Genomic DNA, 14,060 nt, shown 5'->3' with positions numbered 1-14,060 from the left:
TTAACAAGTTAACTGAAGGCCTGTAAGTGTTTTGATAGTTTCAGAAGTGCTTAGTTTTTCTAAAACTGGGTAATAACTTTATTGATATAGAAAAATGCAAAGAGTTCTGGTGGTTGAAACAAGGGCCTCTTAATGACCTTAAGATAAGGCTTATGTATGTTTTTTAAAATATTATTTTATTAATAGTTGATTTACAGTGTCATGTTAATTTCTGGTGTATAGCAAAGTGCTTCAATTATACATATATACACATTTTGCATATTCTAATTATGGTTTGTTACAGGGTGTTGAATAGTTCCCTGTACTATATAGTAGGACTTTGTTGTTTAAGGACTTTGTGTAGTTTTAAAAACACTTTGGAGTGGAAGTTAAACTGCATGTCTGTAGCTCCAGCAATGCGTATAGCATCACTGAAGTGACCACAGTTAAGCATTTGTGCTGAGCATGCAGAGGCTGACCGCTATGTCTCAACTGCCCCCTGGTGACAGGAATGAAAAGATGGTATAAACTGTAAAATCCTTCCTGATTTGAGGAGTGTTAAAATGTGAACAAAATGCGTGTTTTAGAATCAGTGCAATATGGTAAATGAGATTGAAGGAAAACACGGCTTTTCCAGCTCTGAGTCTGTGGGAGTGGAGATAATTAATGCAAAAGTCTTTAAGAGTTAGTGTTTAGAAAACTAAGGTGCTGTGACATGCTGTCTTTCTGTGGTCTGCATGAATTCTGTGACCTGAGAATTTATATCAAGGATAGCACTCTTTCTGGTTTTTCCTAATAAAATCTGAATTCACTAGATGCTCTTAATAGCAAAGTCAGGGTTTAGGCAGAAGAATAATATTGGTCTAAGTACTTAAAAAAAACCAGACAAGCCACAGATCTGTTTTCTTACCTCTTTTTCATCTCACCCTCCCCTGCTGTCCTTATCCTGGCGGCCACTGAGTGGAGCCTTGTGTCCCTCGGCTCTCCAAAGACCCTCACCCAAGCCTCGTCTTCTTTGTAGTGCCTTAGGTTCACTTTTCTTTAATGTTTATTTTTAAACAGCTTTATTAAGGTATGATTGGCATGTGATAAACTGCAGTATTTTAAGTGTACGGTTTGATGAGTTTTGACATACGTATATACCCGTGAAACTGTCCCTGCCATCGAGATGATGATGAAAATGTCACTCAGAAGTTTGCTCTGCCCTCTGTCACCCTCCTGTTCCCACTCTCTCCTACCCCCACACATACCTCACTTAGGAACTCTGAATTCCCTGGGGCTGGGAGAAAGGAGGAAAGCCCTTTGATTTAATTCACACTATCTTGTAAGTCTTTCCCTCCCAGAATTGTTTTCTTTTTAAAAGATTAGATGTATGATATGTTCTTCTTGGTTACCTTAAGGCAGGCTTAGTCTTAAAAATAAGCCCTCTACCTCTTCAGAAAAAAATTAAACATCCCCTTAGATACAGGAAAGTCTTGATTTGAAAATAAAGTTGTGCTACCTGGAGGCTTCTTTGAAATCTGTATGAATGTATTTTCTCACCTAAAAAAACAAATCGTTTTTAAAAATAGCTAAACATTTCAGTGGACAAGGAGTTTATTAAGATGAAATTCTTAGGCAGCAGTGAAGGTAAAGATACTAAGGTGCGATATGATGGTCTGTTCTGCTCGGTTACTGTGGTTTGCTGAGGGTAGGGTGTGGCTGTTCCCCAGGTACTGAGCCTGGCAGCTCTCAGGCTGGGTGAGGCTCCGTGCACCCCTCACCTCAAACAGCCTCATGGGTCGGTTACCCCAGCGAACTCTTCAGTCACTGTGATTTCCTTCTGTCTGGGGCAAAGTCAGGAAACACTGAAGACAATCTCTGAGTCAGGATAGTAACAAGAGGGGACTTTTTTTTTTCTTTTTGGCCCACGACTGTGGCATGCACAGTCTCAGTTCCCCCGCCCAGGAATCCAACCTATGCCCCCTGCAGTGGAAGCACAAAGTCTGAACCACGGCACTGCAGGGAAGTCCCCACAGGGGCTGTTTTAGTTATTATATAATGTGTTCAACTCTCTCCTGTTTGAGGGCCGTAAAAGTGATGGGTCGCTAGTGGCACCTTGGCTTCCCAGGTGCCGCTAGAGGTAAAGCACCCACCTACCAATGCAGGAGACGTAAAAGACTCGGTTTCGATCCCTGGATCAGGAAGATCCCCTGGAGGAGGAAATGGCAACCCACTCCAGTGTTCTTGCCTGGAGAATCCCATGGAACTAGGAGCCTGGCGGCCTATCGTCCATAGCGTCGCAGAGTCGGACACGACTGAAGCGACTTAGCACGCACAGAGTGGCACCTTTAGCCAAGATTTGTTGTGTATATTATGGAAGTCAGAAAATGCTTTTTACCTGGTACAGATGATGTTAGAAACATTTCAAATTTTATAGAGCATATAGTACAGTGCTAGATATTTATAATGGGTGCAATAAGTATGGTGGAGATGAGGCAGTATTTGCAGTATGTGAGATGCAGAGAAACATATTACATTATTTCCTTAAGTAATTACTGCTGAATTTAGAAAATGTATAATATACTGTGGGCTTATAATACACTGATTTTTTAAAAAATTCCAGTTTGAATGATCTGAAAAATTATCTGTTTTTCATAGGATATGTTAATTTTTTTGTTTGCATTAAGTGTTATATGTTTTTCTGGTATTCAGTTGAATGAAGACCTTATATTGAATTCATCTCATCTATAATGTGTTTTTTTTTAATCGCAGGAGGTGGTGAGAAAGCCAGAGCACGGCACATATCAAGAGGAAAACTGTTACCCAGAGAAAGAATTGACAATCTCATAGACCCAGGGTTGGTACATAACCCAGGTGTTGGCTCAGGGTGTCCTCTGTTCCATGGTACTTTCTTGGTTGCTTTTTTTTCTTTTTTGGCTGTGCTGTGCAGCTCTCGGGATCTTGGTTCCCCAACCAGGGATTGAACCCAGGCCCGTGGCAGTGAGGTGCAGAATCCTAACCATCGGACCGCCAGGAAATTCCCATCTTAGAAAGTTTTGTGAAATAAGTGGTTTTACGTTCTGGTTCTTACCTAAGCTTCAGCAACAAGTGTTTGTTGTGAGGCTGCTGTATGTCAGATGCTATTCTAGGTGCTAGCGATGCAGCAGTGGGCAAAGCAGACCAAGTTCCTTGCCCTGCTGGAGCTTACAGGGGAGCAGGAGGAGACAAGAAATAATTGATAAATGTCACAAATTATAAGTCAGAAGGTGATACATGTCATGGGAAAAAAAGAAAAGGTAGGCCAGGGTTACAAGAGAGAAAGATGAAGATCAAGTTGCAGTTTCAAATGAGGTGGTTAGGATCGGCCTCGCTGAGGTGGTGACATTTGAGCAAAGATTGGAAGGAGTGGAGAGAGATGGGCTGTATATATCTGGGGAGAGGGGATTACAGGTGGATGGAGCAGCCAGTGCGAAGTTTCTGTGGTGGGAGCTGGGAGTGGGTCACAGATGCCAATATGCCGAAGGGCCCGGGAGGCCGTCTCGTGGGAGCAGAGGTTTGGTGAAGTGGGGAGTAGCGGAAGATGGGGTCAAATTCATAACGCATTTGTGGGTCAGTGTCAGAGTTTGGACTTTTACTCTGAAAGAAACGGGGAGACTTGGTAGGACTTACCTGACTTATGTTTTGAAAAGGTATTCTGGCCACGTGTGTGAGTAGACTGTGGGGCTCGAGGGCGGAAGGGCCAGGACCAGTTAGAGAAATGAAGATTCAGAAGTATTGTTTCTGCGGACATGCACACACGTGCCCAGCCTGGAGACAAACAGCATTAACACCTGGTGTGCATTAACACACTAGTGTATTTACCGTTAACACCTACACTATTTTCATGCAAATGCGGATCAGACACACTTTTTTGTTTGTTTTAGAAAAATGGAATCTTGTGTTTTATAACCCCCTTCTCCCCCTCCCCCACTGCCCTTAATGTATCTTGAACATTTAAGTGAGAGAATAACAACAGTGGCTAAGAGCCTGGTCCCCTATTAGAGAGCTTATCAAAGCAGCTCTGCCACGTACTGGTAGTCATGTGACTGCAGACAACTGACCTCATCGCTGTGTTTCAGTTTCCTCACTGGTCAGCGGGGATCCTAGTTCTATAGCAGAAGGTAGTCCTGAGGACTGAATGAGTTAGCATTTCCGAAGCTCCTAGGAGAGGCTGGCACATGGTTAAGTGCTACGTAAGTGTTAGCTGCTGTTCTCTTTCTATATCAATAAGTACATCTGTACAATATCTTCAAAGATAAATGTGTTCCTTTGTGTGGCTATATTGTGTCAATCCCCAAAGTGTTCACACTAGACTTTGTTTTAGACATTCTTCCTTTTGTAAACTTTATATCCAACACACATATTTGAAACGTTGACTCATTAAAGAAAAAAAACTCTTTTCCTTTTCCATGTGTAACTATTCACATATGATTTAAAAAAAAGAAAACATTAATTCAAGCAGCATTCTTTCTTCCATTCAGGTCTCCATTCCTGGAATTATCACAGTTTGCGGGTTACCAATTGTATGGTGATGAGGAGGTCCCCGCAGGTGGCGTTATTACAGGCATTGGGAGAGTGTCAGGGTGAGTATTCTGACCGTGCTCAGCCCCGTGAGTCAGGAAGCAGGCTGACAGGGCAGGGCATCCACCACTCACCGCTTTGCACGTGAGTGTGTGAGTGTCATGCTAGTGATATTATTTAGATCTGAGGCTTCCTACCCAGATGTGTTAGAGTCATCTGTGGAGCTTCAAGGATAGAAAGTGAAGGGAAAAACCGCAAGCAGTGATCCTGGGGACCCAATACAAACCTTCATACTTAATCAGAATCTCCAGGGTTTGGACTTGGCGTGGGTAAGTTTTCTAAGGCTCTTCAGGTGATCTCTTGCACATCTAGAGCAAAAAACCGCTGTCTTAGAGGAGTAGTTCTTGCAGTGTGGTCCCTGGGGAACATCAGCCTCAAGTGAGAACTTGTTAGAAGCGTCAATGGTCAGGTCTTCCCAAAAAGTACTAAGTCATATTCAGGGAGTAGAGCCCCGAAATCAGCATTTAAACAAGCTGTCCGGATTCTCCAGTGCTATCCTTTGAGAACCGCCATAGACTTAGGGCATTTTGATCGCTAGATATTACATTTGTTTGTGTGTATTCTGTATGCTCTCACACTGACCATGCAGTCACTGTTCCTCGTACTGCAATAAACACTCCCCACTGCCTAGTTGTCTTAATCTCCACCACAATCCTGTGAGAAGGGTGCTATAATCATCACCATTCTGCGGGTAAGGAAACTGCCTTGGAGTGTTAAAATAACTTGCCAAAGATCAAGCCACTGGTAAAACTTGACTTTGAGATCAGGCAGCCTGATCCAGTTGCATTTGACTCGGACTCTGATTTACGTGTGTGTCCCTCCACCTTCACCCCGTGGTTTGTGCCTTCACGGGAGGTGTGACTATAGTCGTTCACCATTGTTGCTTCTTTCTCGCTTCCTTCTTTAACTCCTAAGCCTTACGCCCCAGTGATAAATCAGAGAGACAGAGGGGTAGGGACCAGAACACAGCCTTGCTTCATTCCACTGAAGATTTTAAACTTTGTATCAGTGCTCTTCTCAGACACCCATTCTCTGAGGCGCTCTATGAACATCAGTAGCCAGGGCTCAATATTGAGTGTATGCACTTTAGCTCACAAGATTCCATGGAGGCAGGGGCCAAGACCAGACAGATTTTGTCTTTTCCCTGAAGCTGCTCTGGTGTTGGATAGTATGACTGGAAAAGGATTCACTTATTCAAAACATCTAAAGTAGTACTTTGCTATAATTAAAGTGACCTTTCTTACATAATCATATGGTTGAATATGGTTAGCACCCTTTCTCTAGCAGATGATAGATGTTTAAACTAGTTTAAATAAAAAAAGATTTGTTGACTCTTAACTGATTTTGGGCCAAGCCAGATCTAGGAGTTCATACAGCATCACCAGGCCACCAGGCTGGTGTTTGGTTTTGTTCCTAGGCAGTCTGTTCAAGTCTCGAGGCAGAGCTGGCCGTAGGCTTCCCCAGCTTCTGCTCTATGAGCTTAGCAGCTGCAGTAAGAGGAGAGTTCCTGAGGGCACAGACCCAGGGCCAGGGTCCATCGCTGAACCCACCACATGGACACTGAGTAGAAAGGCCTGGTCCTTGTGCTCACCTCTGAAGATGGATGGACTTTGGGGTCAGTCCTGCTAGAACCACATGGATTAAAAATAGAGAAGAAATAGTTTCTGAAAGAAAGTTTAGGTTTGTTGCCAATATAATAGATGGTGGATAGGCAAAATCAATAGGTGTCTAATACAGTGTATGTATTTTCGTTTTAGCCATGCCTTGTGGCATGCGAGATCTTACTTCCCCAAGCAGGGATCAAATCCATGCCCCATGCAGTGGAGGCATGGCTTCTTAACCACTGGACCACCAGAGGAGTCTCTAATATAATATTTTGTGGCCTTATTTTTCTTCTCATTCTGTACTATGTCTGTGCTTTTGTTCTGTTTTTTTTTGGCGGGGGAGCTGCACTAGGTCTTCATTGCTGCACGTGCTCTTTCTCTAGTTGCGGTGAGCAGGCTTATTTTCTCCACTTGTGATGCACAGGTTTCTTATTGCGATGGGTTCTCTGTTGCAGAGCACAGTCTCTAGGATGTGCAGGCTTCAGTAGTTGCAGCACTGGGGCTCAACAGTTGTGGTTCGCATGCCCTAGAGCACGGGGTTAGTAGTTGTGGCACACGAATTTAGTTATCCTGGGGCACGTGGAATCCTCCCGGACCAGGGATTGAACCAATGTCCCCTGCGTTGGAAGATGGTTTTTAAACCACTGGACCACAAGGGAAATCCTGTGATGTTTCCATAAAACAAGTAAAAGTTACTAGTAATGTCTCTCGTGCAAGGTTGATAGAGGCAAGTGACAGAGTCAGAAGTTCAGCCTCCCTTTGCCTGACTTCATAGCCTGGGCTCTTTCCTGCACCAGAACTTCTTAGCTTTTCTAACGCAGCACCCCCAGGAAAGGGAAGAGTGGCCATACTCTGGAGGTGTGGGGTTATGGCCCAGCAGCCTGCCAAGAGCCTCAGTTCCTTTTGAAGTGATTTATTCAATATTAAAGTCATTAAAAATGTACTTCCCACTCTGTAAAATGTTAATTATAATGTGGGAAAATGCTTGCTGTAACCTAGTGAATAAAATTGATACTCAGAGGAGAGGAACCACTTACCCTAATAAAAGAAATTTAACATTACCTAAGGTCGTGGGCTCAGTTGCTGTTCTCTAGTTCATGTTCAACAAGAACTCAATAAGTTATTTTTTAGAATTCTAGAGAATATAAAGTGAGGTAACGAAAACATCATAAATATAAAGAAGATTAAATTTTGTGAAGACCACACTTCTCTCAAGTTTCGAGTGAGCCTCCAGCCCTCGGTTTTCCTGGCAGCACTCAGCAGGCTCTCTGCTGGCCCTCTTCATTCACTTTCCCGCTTCTTGCTAGTTGCCTGGGGGCCGTGGTACCTGACAAACAGGTTTTGGTGAGAAAGGGCCCCACTAATGACTCATTATAGTATATGCTTTCAAAAATACTATTTTAAAATTTGCACCTATTGTTAGTTTAAGCAGGATAAATGTTGTATTTTTAACTTCTTTTAGTTTTATAGAAAAGCATATGGCAGTAACACGAAGAACTTTTGAAAATAAGAAACATAAATACTTTCGATGGCTCAATTTTCCTTTTTGAAAATTACCTTCGTAAAAGGAAATGCTGAAGTTTATCACGAGGGATTTTCTCATCTCGAGACTTGGATTTGTTGTTGTTGTCGTCTTATCATGTTAGGACTGTTTCATTCAAAGAACATTGCAAAATGTGGCTTAGGTTGTCAGTTTTTCTCTGCTAATGTGGGGTGATGATTCTTTAAAAAAATAAGATGTGAGTTTGTAAACTTATTAAAAGTGATTCATTTTATATAAATGAATATATGAACAGTGATTAAAGCTCCTATACCATCAGATTGCCTAATGGCTATCATTAGTGATATGTGTTAATACTGCAAATTGCCAGGTTGTATTGGGAATGTCTTATAATGAGATGCAGTTGGTCTTTACTTTTAAAAAATCTCTCATATTCTCTCTCCAATGAAATTTCTGCCTTTCAGAGTAGAATGCATGATTGTTGCCAATGACGCCACAGTCAAAGGAGGCAGCTACTATCCAGTAACTGTGAAGAAACACTTAAGAGCACAAGAAATTGCAATGCAAAACAGGCTCCCCTGCATTTACTTGGGCAAGTTATAAGAACTGTAAAATAAACGGTTATTCAGCTAGAGAAGTAAAAGATTGTTTAGAAGGATATATGACATTATCAATAGGCATTTCAAGAAGAGCTATTGGTTTCTCTCATAATTTCAAAAGAAATACTTATTCTTTGTTAAAACCCTTGGGAGGAAAAGTAAATAAGAACTACCCATTATAACATCACTGAGGAGGAATCCCTGACACTATTTTGGGGTGTGCTGTTTTTTCCTCTACATGAGTGGTGTTTTTTTCCTTCTATATATTTTTGTTTTTCTATTCATCATAATGGATTCAAACTATGAAAAAATAATAGCTAATATTTATGAGTCTCTTGAGTGTCAGGTACTAGGTTAAATGCTTGTACATAATTTGGGCAAACATAATTTAAAGAAATTTGATTTTCAGTGAAAGTAAATTTATATTTGGAATTAAAATACATTAATCATAAAATCTAAGGATATTTTTTTAAAGAACATAAAAGCAAAGCAGTTTAAAATTGGCACTTCCTGGATATTAGCTTAGTTTGTAAAAACACCAGTATCTGTTGTTCATTTCTGTGAATATTTGAACAGGTACACATGAGATTTCTTTTTCCTATGAAAGTGAATTTACCTGATTGATTTAGAGTGTGAACTGCTTTGCACATATAGAAAACAACAAACGGGACCCTACAGCTTGCAACTGCTGTGCCCAACGCGGTAGGGAAAGCAGTTAAGGGCGTCGTGTTGTCTGTCTTCCTCATAGTGAATTGGAGACAGGATATAATGTATTAAACGTCAATAGAAGACTCATGCTGATAGATATAAGACTAGCTAGCTTTCTGTAACGTTGGCTCTGTACGCTCACAGTATGTGCTGAACTAAGTGCTTTGCATACACTATTTCATGTCATCCTGATAACGACCCTGTGGTACACTGCTGTTACCTTCATTTCACAGGTGGGGAAACTGAGGCATAGAATGGCTCAGAAATGCTTCTGTGGTCACACAGCTGTGAAGTAATGAAATTCTGTTTTGAATTCAGCTGACATTCTTATCCACCACTGTTATCACAGTAAAAAGAGAAACAGAAGGCGATGTGTGATAAAATTATCCCATGAATTTGGTAGATGATTTTTGGATTGTTTTTAAAGAGAGAGAGATCCATTTTCAGCTGAACTGGTTAAGGATTTTTTGCAATTTCTGGGGCTAATCCTCAAAGCAGAGAATGTTCTAAATAATTTCAAGTGGCATTTTGTATAGGGGTAGGAGAGCCTAATATGTTTGAAGAAAGCAATACAATTCAGGGGGCTGTGTGGGAAGATTGGAGAAAGAGGCTGCAGAAGAGTTTAGAAAGACAGAGCAAATTTTTTTCTGTGAATGTAATTAAGAACTGGTGCTATTATCATTGAGACAAGTCTTCCTGTGTATAGGATGTTTTGTTCATTGAGATGTACTTATATCTGTTATTTCCCCTGTCTTCAGTTGACTCAGGAGGGGCAAACTTACCTCGACAAGCAGAGGTATTTCCAGATCGAGATCACTTTGGCCGCATATTCTACAATCAGGCAGTTATGTCTTCTAAAAGCATTACACAGGTAATTTCTTATTAATGAGATATGTTGCTTTTTGCATCAAATGTCTTTGCTAACCAGGTATTCTGAGATGACTTAAAAGAGAATTTTACTTTTTTTTGGCTATGCCATGCAGTTTATGGGGTCTTAGTTCCCTGACTAGGGATTGAACCCAGGCCCTTGGCATTGAGAGCATGGAATCCAAACCACTGGAATGCCAGGGAAGTTCCAAAAGAGAATTTAATATACAATTTAGTCTTCAAGAAATCATCTGATAACCTTATGAGATTTCCCTTGTATGTTGTCTGTCTTTTTTCTCTTGTTGCTTTTAATATTTTATCTTTGTCTTTAGTTTTTGTCCATTTGATTACTATGTGTCTTGGTGTGTTTCTCCTTTGGTTTATCTTGCTTGGGACTCTCTGTGCTTCTTGGACATGGTTGACTATTTCCTTTTCCATGTTGGGGAAGTTTTCAGCTATTATCTCTTCAAATATTTTCTCAGGTCCTTTCTCTTTCTCTTCTGGGACCCATATAATATGAATGTTGGTGCATTTAATGTTGTCTCAGAGGTCTCTTAGGTTGTCTTTATTTCTTTACATTCTTTTTTCTATGTTCTGTTTTGTAGCATTGATTTCTGCCATTCTATCTTCAGGTCACTTATCCATTCTTCTGTCTCAGTTATTCTGCTATTGATTCCTTCTAGTATATCATTTATCTCTGTTCTTTAGTTCTTCTAGGTCTTTGGAAACATTTCTTGCATCTTCTCCATTCTTGTTACAAGATCCTGTATCATCTTCACTATCATTATTCTGAATTCTTTTTCTGGGAGGTTGCCTATTTCTACTTTGTTTAGTTGTTTTTCTGGGGATTTATCTTGTTCCTTCATCTGGGACATAATTCTATTTCTTTTCATTTTAGTTAGCCTTCTGTGATTGTGGTATTAGTTCTGAGGCTGCTAGGATTGTAGTTCTTATTTCTTCTGTCTGCCCTCTGGTGGATGAGGATAAGAGGCTTATACAAGCTTCCTGATGGGAGGGACTGGCTGTGGGCAAAACTGTCTCTTAGTTTTCCCTGGTGGGCAGGGCCATGCTCAATAAAACTTTAATACAGTTACCTGCTGATGGGTGGGGCTGTGCTCCCTCCCTGTTAGTTGTTTGGCTTGGAACTGACCAAGTCCTTGAGTCTAGAGACTCTGTGCTGTGTGTGCTAAGACACTTTAGTCATATCCGACTCTTTGCGAGCCTATGGACTGTAGTCCGCCAGGCTCCTCTGTCCGTGGGATTCTCCAGGCAAGAGTACCGGAGTGGGTTGCCATTTCCTCCTCCAGGAGATATTCCACCCAGAGATCGAGCCTGTGTCCCTTATATCTCCTGCATAGACAGATGGGCTTTTACCACTAGCGCCACCTGGGAAGCCCCTTAAGGCTCTGTGATAGGGCTATTGACATCCTCCAAGAGAACTTATGCTGAGACCCATCACCCAGGGCTGCTGCTACCAGTGCCCTTCTCCCTGTGGCAGGCCACTGCCCACCCACGCCTCTGCAGGAGACCCTCACACACTCAGGGGAGGTCTGACTCTGTCTCCTGTAGGGTCAGTGCTCCTTTCCCCTGGGACCTGGGCACACATTGCTTTGTTTCTGTTTCCCCTAGTCCCGTGGAGGTCCTGTAATCCAGTGACTATGGTGAACAGTATGGAAATTTCTTAAAAAAACCAGGAGTCAAACTACCAGCAATGCCACTACTGGGCATATATACCCTGAGAAAACCATAATTGAAAAAGACACACGTACTCCAATGTTCATTGCAGCACTATTTACAATAGCTAGAAAATGGAAGCAACCTAGAAGTTCATCGACAGATGAATAGATAAAGAAGTTGTGGTGCATATATATAGTGAAGTATTACTCTGCCATAAAAAGGAATGCATTTGAGTCAGTTTTAATGAGGTGGATGAACCTAGAGCCTATTACACAGAGTGAGGTAAGTCAGAAAGAGAAAGACAAGTATCGTATATTAACATATAGATACGGAGTCTAGAAGGGTGGTACTGGTGACCCTATCAGCAAGACGGTGATGGAGATGCAGACATAGAGAACAGACTTGTGGACACAGTGGGGAAAGGAGAGGGTGGGACAGATTGAGAGAGTAGCACTGAAACATATACGTTACCATGGGTACAATCAGATAGCCACTGAAAATTTGTTGTATCATGCAGGGAGCTCAAATCCAGAGCTCTGTGACAACCTAGGGGGTGGGATGGGGTGGGAGGTAGGAGGGAGGTTCAGAAAGGAGAGAACATATGTATACCTATGCCTGATTCATGTTGATGTATTGCAGAAACCATCACAATATTGTAAAGCAAGTATCCTCCAACTAAAAATAAATTAAAAAAAAAATAAAATGAACAAACTAGAATTGTATGCATCAACAGAAATAAGTCTCAAAGAATATATTGGGTTAAAAAAAAGTAAATATATAACCAGTTGCTCTGTATGCAAATGTTAAATATATCAAATAACCTATTATTTGTGTCTAAACAGGTACATGGGAAAGATACACTCAATTTTAGAACAGTGGTTACTTTTGAGGTGGGAGGGAGGAGAAAAAGGCCAGTAGGAGGTCTATAGAGCCTTCAACTGTATCTGAAATATTTTATTCTTTTAAAAAAATTCAGAAGTAAAGTTAGCCAAATGTCAAGATTTACTGAGACTGGGTATTAAGTAAAGAATATTTATTTTATTCTAATCTTTTTTGTATGTTTGAAATATTTAATAATACTGCTGCGATTCCTTTCGGTTTTTTGTTGTTGTTATTGAATTTCTTAAGTTTTTAGTATTTTTATTAATACTTTAATTAGTCATCACCTGCACTTATTATATCTCTTCTTTATAGTCTACTAATACAATGTATTGTTATTTTTATTCTATATTCTACTGTTACTGTTATATGAGCTTCCCAGGTGACGCTGGTGGTAAAGAACCCTCCTGCCAATGCAGGAGACCTAAGGGATGCAAGTTCCATCCCTGGGGCCAGAAAGATCCCCTGGAGAAGGAAATGGCAATCCACTCCAGTATTCTTGCTTGGAAAACTTCATGGACAGAGGAGCCTGGTGGGCTAGATTCCATGGGGTCGCAAAGAGTCAGACACGGCTAAGTGACTTAGAGATTACTGTCATGTGACGACCTTGCCTATCTCTGTGCCTTGTTTATCTAAACAGAAACTTCAACTTTGTTCACTTTTGCACAGTCAGCCCTTCCATCCATTATCTGGTAAGAAATTCTTATTGTGATCTTTTGTCTTTTAGGAGAAATTTCTGGAGGCTAGATGTCTGAAATCAAGGTAGCGCCAGGGCCACGGTGCTTCACAAGGCTCTAAGAAAGACTCTGTTCATCTCCTTGGGTTTCCGATGGCTCCAGGCGTTCCCTTGGCGTGTGGCCGCATGACTCCGGTTTCTGTCTCAGTCTTCACATGGCCTCCTCTTCTGCGTCCCATCTCCTCCTTATAAGGGCTCTTGTCACTGGGTTACCCCTGGGTAATCTTATCTGATCTTATCTGATCTTATCCTGATCTTATCTCAAGATCCTTAACCTAATTACATTTGCAAAGACCTCCCCCACCCCCCCAGCATACCCCCCTTTCACCCCCCAGTAAGATCACATTCACAGGTTCCAGAGATTCGAGTGTGGACATTCAACCCACTGTAGACTTCTGTCACCTTGCATGCTTCTTCTGTGCTCTGGCTTTCGGTTCATGTAGCTTCTGTAGAAACCACAAAATACGTCAACCAACATCCAGCAAATATTTGTGGAGAAGCTGCTTTAAGCCAGGCCCTGCACTGGTGAATAAAACTAGGTAGAGTCTCTGCTCCTGTGGAACCTGGAGCTTAAAGAGTGTTTTAAAAACTGAGACTTTTTACAATTAAAAGTGTCCTATATTTTTAATAAGCAATTATCTGCTTATCATAAAATAGTATGTCTGAGGCATTTGACTGAATGCCTTCAGTTTGCGTATTTAATTTTTGTTTCCTAAAATGTTTTAAAAATTTTATTCATTTATTTGTTTTTGACTGCACTGGGTCTTCATTGCTGTGTGGGCGTTCTCTACCTGCGGCAGGCGGGACTGTTCTCTGTTGGGCTGTGCCGTGCCAGGGCCTCTCGTTGCCGTAGCTTCTCTTGTTGTGGATCACAGGCTCTAGAGTGTGGATTCAGTAGCTGTGGCACA

The 14,060-nt window shown here is 41.4% G+C and overlaps 1 protein-coding gene across 2 annotated transcripts in view; it reads left to right on the top strand.

The window, feature by feature from the left end:
- MCCC2 (methylcrotonyl-CoA carboxylase subunit 2) overlaps positions 1 to 14,060 on the top strand; it is a 77,346-nt gene that overhangs the window by 14,551 nt on the left and 48,735 nt on the right. For both annotated transcript variants that reach the window (XM_061393316.1, XM_061393315.1), the window contains exons 3-6: positions 2,734 to 2,818; positions 4,482 to 4,583; positions 8,151 to 8,278; positions 9,752 to 9,864. In XM_061393316.1, coding sequence (XP_061249300.1) covers positions 2,734 to 2,818; positions 4,482 to 4,583; positions 8,151 to 8,278; positions 9,752 to 9,864 — 428 coding nt within the window. The remainder of the gene's footprint in view (positions 1 to 2,733; positions 2,819 to 4,481; positions 4,584 to 8,150; positions 8,279 to 9,751; positions 9,865 to 14,060) is intronic.

Source organism: Bos javanicus, chromosome 20 (assembly GCF_032452875.1).
Source record: "Bos javanicus breed banteng chromosome 20, ARS-OSU_banteng_1.0, whole genome shotgun sequence".
NCBI classification, from domain to species: domain Eukaryota; kingdom Metazoa; phylum Chordata; class Mammalia; order Artiodactyla; family Bovidae; genus Bos; species Bos javanicus.
This window is presented reverse-complemented; position numbering and strand designations above follow the sequence as displayed.